Genomic DNA, 8160 nt, shown 5'->3' with positions numbered 1-8160 from the left:
TTTCTCTAAAATAGCCTAATTGAGCATGCTGGTTTGAAAACAACACACTGTATATTTTTGTCTTTACTCAGTCATTTCATACCCCCTTCTCAGTTCAACTTTTTGAGCATACATTGCAGAACTGCCAGCTTGCCTGGAGAATGTTACAATTAATCTCTCCTGAAAATCAGAAGATCCAGCACTTTTTGTTTTGTGCAACTAGTTCTATCAGGGTTTAAGAGTTTGTATTGGTGTAGACATTTGGCTGTGTGTGCCAGATTTTTAAACAGGGATTAAGCTTCATCGTCTTGAACTTAAAACAAATTTCAATGGAGAGCTCCACTGAAAAATATCCCCAGTCTAAGAACGGACTTAATCCTTTTCTAAAGAAACTGGCCTGTGTGTGTTATGTCTGACAGGAAGAGCATACGCTGTAACAGTAGTGTATACGTACAGTAACAATACAGAAGATAATACAGTATGTACACAGTTGTTGTAAAGGAGACCATTCTGTCCATTGAACAGGATTAAGGCAATTTCACAAGTTTCCTGGTATGAGGGTAACTACTTTGGAGCCTCACGTTAATACAAAAATAAGAAAAATTCAAGCTAAAAATCTCACAGTTCTATTTAACCATTTCTACTGAATGTATACATTTCTTTTGTTGTTCACCAGTCAACGTATTGTAATTATCAGGAGTCTCTTGCTCTAAATGTAACATAGCATTTACGTAAAATACTTTTTTTATAATATATCTCTTGTTTAATATCTCTTGTTTAGCCAATTTTGAAGTGGTTAGTAAGTAGCGTTTACAGATAATGTGCCCATGAAAAACAATTTAGCTGGAAATGAGTTTTTCCATCGTATTTACTGTATATGCATTATACATCATGTATTTTGTTTAAGACAAAATAGAGAATAAATATATCTTTTAAACAGCTTGCAGTCACCAGGGTCCACTAAACATAAAGACAACCTTCCTTCTCCAAAAAACATCTTTAATTAAGCCACCCCATTGAACACGCTTTAGTCCATTATATTATTATTAGAGCAGGAATTAATGGTCTTTTGCTGGTTTTACTAACAGTACTTAACACCAAAAAAACCAAATAGCTCAGTATGTTCATGTAGCCGGGTCTGTGTTGTATTTTTTAGAGAAATTCCTGGTGGCTTTAATTATCATCATTGTCACTGAAACAAAAACATACTGAATAGCTGGTTTTAGGTAGCTACACCGTATTGTGACATACAATAGAAAACGTGTTGCAAACTGCATGAAACGTGCCTTGGCTAAGAGATACATAAAACAACAACATCTTAATATCCCATCACACCAAGTATGTGTTTGCTGCTGGGGATTTTTGAGACAGTACAGTACAGTTAAGTTAGGAATCGTCATCATCATCATGCATAAAATGAAAAGCTCTCTGTCTCCGCTCAGTTCAGCAGCGTACCATATAGCTGTGCCTTGGTCAAACTGTCCTTCCTTGTCAGTCCTGTGCTGCCAAATTTTTGGTATCTTGGAGAGGTCTTCTTTGGGAGTGCGGGACCGACACTGAGAGCGGAGCTGGAGCTCGGGCGAGGCCGGACGCTCGGCCTGGGGCTGGGGTAGTGTTGAAGACTTGAGGCTTCGAGGGAGCTTTGGTGTAAGGACTCAGCTGAGCTGTCTGCACTCAGATTTACGTAGTCCTTGGCACTACTTGCCGCTGTTGCTCCCCCACCGCTCTCCTTCTCTTTAGAACTCCCTGAGAGGAACAAACTGCACTCGGAGTCCTGACTGTCCTCCTTGGCTCTATACAGCACAGACGTTTTCTCCTGCTTACGATGCTCCATGGGTTTCTGACTGCGGCTGGGCGAAGGGGGACCCACAGAAAAACACTGGTCCAGCACGCGGCTGTGGAAGACGTCATCTCCTTCTTGAAAGCTGCTGTAGAGAGACCCCTTGACCTTGCTGGAGGGTCCCATGTCAAAATGGCGCTCAGAGAAACTGTATGGAGAGACACGCCCTGGGATATTAGGGTAGGATGCGAACGTGTTGATGTCTTCCACGCTGAGCTGTCTCCAGCGGCTGCTTAGGTCGTCCTCAGGGACCTGGACGTCACCTCGGCTGTCCAGAGCTCCTCGACGAGCCTGGCCCAGTCCAGTTGTGGACCCCATGCTGTGAGAGGAGGCCAGGCGAGGGGTGCTGGAATGGTATGGTTCACTGAAACATGAAGCCGTCCTTGTGTACCCTGGTGAGGTGCCCTTCTGCGGGCTCCTGGGGATCACCATGTGCTGGATGCTGAGGGACTTGGGGAAACTTGGGCTGTCTTTATCATAAGAGGACATGCTTTTGCGCTCATAGTCCCCACTGCCACCATCTCGCCAATCCATATAGAGACCCTGGTGTGAAGAGGATAAGGTGCTACTGGCAGTGCGCCCACAACCACCACCACTAACTCCTCCCTTCTCGTCTGATGCAAGACTGAAGCTAGAGTAGGAACTGGAGACAGGGAGGCTACCAGTGCCAAAGTCATCGTGGTGGTGGAATGAGGATGGAGGCTCATGGTTAGAGAAACTTTCAGAGTGGTAGGTCTCTTCATCTGGGTTGCTGTCAATGGAGTTCTGGGCGTGAAGCTGGAGCAGACCAGTGCCGTGGAGGTCGACACTCTGCCTACGCTCTGTATCTTGCCACCGCTCAGGGCAGTAGAGAGCTGTATCGCTACAGTACAGGTCAGATGTTTTATATGAAATGCGGCGGTTCAGGTGATCAGTGCTACCTGTTGCTGTAAGAAAGTCTCCATCCTGCGGCTGCGGGCTGGGTGAGCGTGTTACAGGGCAACTGCTTCCTGGTTCGGGCTTTTCCAGGACCTTGCCAATTATGGATGTGGGCACGGCGTCAGAGTAATTGGAGTGGCACCTTGCTATGGAGGCGCCGCTACCCCGATTATGTTTATCCATGTGAGAACTGATGCGTTCCTGCAAGTCCAGTGGCAGCTAAGACAGACATACAAAGAGACAAAAGAATTTTGATAAAGATGGGAAATTAAAACAAAAATCTACACAGAGGTTTTTTTGTAATAGCTGTTGAGCCAATCTTCAGATTTAGCCAGAAAAGATGACTAAAAAATACACTTCCCCAATGGCCTTTTCCTAATTAGTTATACAATCAACTTGAATCTGTTCCTCAAACATATGCATTGCTTTCTGTGTCTGCACTGAAAGTATTTTTAGAGCCATTCCTCAAGGATTTGAATCTATAGTTCTGGTTTAGAAAGCAATTCATTTTCGCAAAGCTCACACAGTCCAGACCAGTTTGTGTATCTCAGGGGAATTGCACTACTAGGCCCCTCTAATGAACTTGTCAGAAAATTGTTGTACACAAGCTATTTATTTATTTGTTTGCCTTTCTTTTCACCCAACACAATTTTCTTTTTAAAAACAAAATATCCTGTTGTTTCTTTACCTCAACTTTGTCATTCCATAAAATTGTATTAATTGGAACATTAATAAAAAAGTATTTTTTGGACACAAATATTTTCGTCTTTCAAAATAATTGTGTCCTCTCTCCCATCTGTTTTTCTGTCTCTCTTTCTGTCTCACTCTTACACAGACAGACAGAGACATAATCTGTTTGATTGGCTCATGTTTTAGAAAACTGTTCCCGTCAATTACAATTTCTTTTTTTTTAAGTTGGTCAGTAGGAACTGTTCCTGACACACTGAGTCCTCTCTTTTCTCCTCCCTTTCTTTATCCTTTCATCTTTCTCCTCTTGCTCCACTGCCTTCACAAGTAAAAGGCCTCCTCTCTCTGTCTTTCTTCTGTCTACCATCAAACGCATATCAATTCCACAGGGAACAGCTTAGATTCAAATTAAACCAGTGCTCCGGGTCTCCAGCTGGGAATAGAAAAAAAGATAAAATACTGACTTGGCTTTGTTAAGAAATAGAAGCTCGCCTCGGCATAAAATAACCTGCATCTTTTAAGTCTGAGCTATTTTTAGCAGCCACTGCCAGGCAATAGAGATGGAAAGTAGGTGAGGCTGTGGGAGCATGAACACGTCCACAGGTCTTGTTCCATTTATTGAAATAATTGGTTTAATGGCGTTTGATGGAAGTTATTATGTTAGGAATTCTAGCTATTCACAGCCACTCTGAGAGTTAAGTGGGAGAGGTTTTTCTTTTGCATGTTTTATAACCAAATATTTATATTGAAAGTGAGACTGTAAATTCAGAAAGAAGAAAAAACACATTTTTCCTCTTACAAATAAAAAGTTGAATTTGTTAGCAATAAAAACAACACACCATCTCTCAATTAACTGTTTGTCGATCCTCTCCCCCTTATTTACTTCTACTGTTGCCTGTTGAATGTTTTCACAGCACATACAGTTGACAATAGCATAACAATTGCAGATTTACCACTCCAACATTTGGAATAATAAAAAAAAGGGTTTTCAATTCAACTCCATGAGTTGTTTGAAAACTGCCTGCGGCAGACTTTAATGTTTCCAGGTAACTTGTTTTATAACCAAAAGCCTGTAAGAGGTCTTAAATATGGCTATAATGCTAAAAAACTGAGGCTACATGAACCAGTAATGTATCGTGCATCCTCATCAGTTGATGATCTCTAGGAAACATGGAAATGAAGGAGCAGCATTGTTTGTGTATTGCAGGGTAGAGCTAGTTTAACCATAGTATTATAGTACAGTAATATTTATTTCAGGTTTTTGCTGCTAACGTTACATCTTTACTTGGCCTCGTATGACCATAATGGTTAATGTTAGCAAACTAAAGACAGATATTGCTATATCACGGACATCATCACTGAGTCAGTTTGCTGACTTTATGATTATTCTTTTTCCTGTGCTAGCATTCCACATGCATTCCATGTTTTTAGCATTTACTGTTAACATTATCCCATAATTGTCACTTGTGGCCACAGTGGCTGCTGTTCTGCAAAGGTTGCATAGACTTCCTTTAACCTAGTAGAAATGTACTGACATCCTGCCTTCTTGTCCATCACCGTGTTTATTTAAGTAGAATCGGAATTATAATAAAAACAGAAAACATCAGCTTTTTAGAGGTTTATGAAGTTGAATTGTACTGTATTTCATATACACTCATATGATAACTAGTGAATATTTAATGATCTAAATAGGCTAGTCAAATGTATTTGTATGCAGTACTTTAGTCAATTATCATCCCTGTTGGAGAGTATAACTTTTATTCTTTTGTGCATCAGGTGTCGTCTCAGGCCAGGCTTTCATTTATTCATATGCACATCCGAGGTGCAGACAGATGGCACTTCAGACAGCAGACCTTCATCAGTCTGACTGAAGAGACCATGAGCACTGTGCCTCCGTCTTATTGTGAAAACCACTTACCAAGGCTTCTAAAGGTACACTGACACAACATGGGAAACCTCTCCATTACATAAATAATTCATAGAGAATAGTTCATTAGCTCACACTAATTATTTATAGCATACGTGCAGTGATGGATAATGTAGTTTTATTTATCAAGCTCAGCTATAGCCAGAATTTTGGTAATATTGAGGTCATAGTCCAAGTTCTCCCAAATACACCCCACCTCCCTAATGGATGTGTTTTATGTATTCAGTTAAGTTATATTTTATGTCAATTATATTTTCCAACATAATAAATACTGTTTAAAAGAATCTTGAGGTGCTGGGTACCAACTAAAATACTGTATGTCTCTGTTGAGTATCTGAGTAAACTGGGTTTCAAATGTTTGGCCAGTTTTTCTTTTTCAACAGTTTTTATTCTTTTTTTAGATATTTCCTAATTTAAATCAGGCAACCTTCTTCAGGCTACATTTTATTTTTTGATTCCCTCAAATCTTAAAGAGCGTCAAAACACTGTGCAAATCCCCTGTAAGGTATTGTATAGGCAAGGAAATCTTTTCCGAAACCCATTCCTGGTTCTTTATTTAATAATTCTATGTTGCCGTATACAGTATGTAGTCAAATTTGAAATATGAAGTCCAAACTGGAATCAGCCTTTAAAATTCCCACTATGACAAAATGTAAGTTTTTAATTATAGAATGTCAACTCAACCCAGGTTGCTAAAACCCCTGAATTCCCATAATAAATACAGAAGACATGCCCTTGGTATTAAGGACTTAATGCTAGCTACAGCCTTAATCAAGCTGCTCATTGTAAGCCTTCTGCTATTGTCGAGGAAGCTAAGCACTGATAATTCTATATAGTCTTATTTGGAATGTAACTTAACCAAATATAATATATTTGCAAAAAGTATTTTTTTTCTTAAATGGTTTTAACTTAATTTTAAAACCCAGGTCAGCAAACCTTTTTCTTGCAGCACAGATTTGAATTCACACATTGATGCAGTTGTAGCAGTGTTGGGGAGCTCACCTCAGACATCTTGTGTGCTCTGTAGTGAGACTTGGAGCATTGCAGCAGCTGGGCTGCCAGGTTGCAGTCTTTCCTGTACAGGTCCTGTAAGAGGCAGAAAGATTATCCTCAATTACAAATTCTTGTTTTTAAAAATCTTGTTAATTTTGGCGGCCTGATGGTTCAAGTAAGCTTTTGACCGAGGGGGATTGTGTTCCCCCCCCTGGGAAAAACACTTTGGATTACAACCTCCTAATTGTTATTAAATCTTTTTGTAATTATGGGGAACTTCTGAGGGAAATAATTTCAGGATACAGTAATGTAATGTTACCATGGTACTATAACAACAAATTAAAAATCAAATGTTTAAATGTACAATTCATATGGTATTTTTAAATGAAGTATGGGTCGTTGAGAAACAAAACTAGATTCCTGGCTTGACTGGCTTTTTTAATAATGAGAAATTTATAGTATAGCATACAATATGTAGCGCACATAATGGGCTGTATTCCATTGGAAAATTGGGATAAGTAGCAGCCGCAGCTGCAGCTGGATTAGGCAAATCATTGATTTAGTGAACTGTCAAATCAAAGGAACAAATTCATCCATTGAAGCTGGTAGAGTTTAATTAGTTAGCATGTATTTTTCACCTTAGCTATATTATTTCACTAGGTTGACATCAGGGGATTGCAGGATCTTAAAACTTTTTTTTTTTGTAATATATCTGCCCAGTACAGCCTGTGCTAATTTTATTATGCATTCACTTATCTGCCTGTTCCAGCCTAGGGACGCTAGTGCAGCATTATTTATCTCGTTCTCTGTGCTTTCTTTCTAGAATGGATCGTTTTCAGATTTTTCCTTAAATTTCAGAGCAAAGCAAGGGTAATCCATTGGCACAGCGGATGCCCAGTTGAACCGTTTTCTGTGTTTCTGAATGTGTTTGTGTGGGTGATTAGCTGGTTTCGCTCACTTTCTTTTCCTCTCCCTCCTCTGTGAAATCCATCCTCTCATAAAGGTCAGTTCTTGCTGCTCTCACTGCCTCCCTGTGCTTCTATCACACCACAGCCCTGACAATACTTCCCATAACATCAAAGCCTTCTTTTTGACAGTTTCAACTTCCCCACCAGTTAACAATGACTGTTTTTTGAAACACTTTATTTGTTTTCTTTTTTTGCCAGGGGACATTTGGACTCCCTCTAGTTTCTGTGGATGTGTCAAATAAACATTTGATCCCTTGGTGATGTCTTAACATCAGTTGTCTGGTGTGTTTCTGCTGGGAATGTCAGCCACTAGTGTTTGTGAGGTCTTAACATACTGTATATTTATAATAGAATAGAGTGAATAGAGTAATGAAGATCCTTTGTTGTGGCTTTGTATAGACCTGGTTTTCAGCCAGTATTCAGCATGGGCGGATTGTGGCAAATTTTGCATCTCTTTGTGGTCGTTTTGCATTTCTTTGTGGTCATTTTGTGTCTCTTTGTGGTCGTTTGGCTTCGCTTTGTGGTTGTTTCGTGTTTCTTTGTGGTCATTTGGCTTTTTTTTGGTTGTTTTGCGTCTCTTTCCAACAACATATGCGAGCAGACACACAGCTTGCTCCCTGGAGGAAATGCCTGTCTCGCGGCTCTGATGGAACAAATTCTTCTCCCATTCTAAATGAACCTTGACTCCAATCAGCCTGGCCAGATCTGGCGGTATTGTCAAAATACTCGATAGCTCAGAAGGGCTAAAAAGCTACTATTGACAAAAGAGAGAAAATCTACTAACCTGCAGCCCCCAGAATAAATACCAGTAAAATCACTTCAAAGAAAGTGAGGTACCAGATTGCCAC

General features: G+C 40.1%; 1 protein-coding gene across 1 annotated transcript in view; it reads right to left on the bottom strand.

Moving 5' to 3' along the window:
• Nucleotides 1–655: 655 nt before the first annotated feature.
• begain (brain-enriched guanylate kinase-associated) overlaps nt 656–8160 on the bottom strand; it is a 50424-nt gene continuing 42919 nt past the window's right edge. The window contains exons 6-7 of the mRNA XM_028566362.1: nt 6354–6437; nt 656–2956 (exon numbers count right to left, since the gene is read on the bottom strand). Coding sequence (XP_028422163.1) covers nt 1418–2956; nt 6354–6437 — 1623 coding nt within the window. The 3' untranslated portion in view covers nt 656–1417. The remainder of the gene's footprint in view (nt 2957–6353; nt 6438–8160) is intronic.

Source organism: Perca flavescens, chromosome 20, assembly GCF_004354835.1.
Source record: "Perca flavescens isolate YP-PL-M2 chromosome 20, PFLA_1.0, whole genome shotgun sequence".
Lineage (NCBI taxonomy): Eukaryota > Metazoa > Chordata > Actinopteri > Perciformes > Percidae > Perca > Perca flavescens.
Note: the sequence above shows the minus strand (reverse complement) of the source record. Positions and strands in the feature narration are given on the sequence as shown.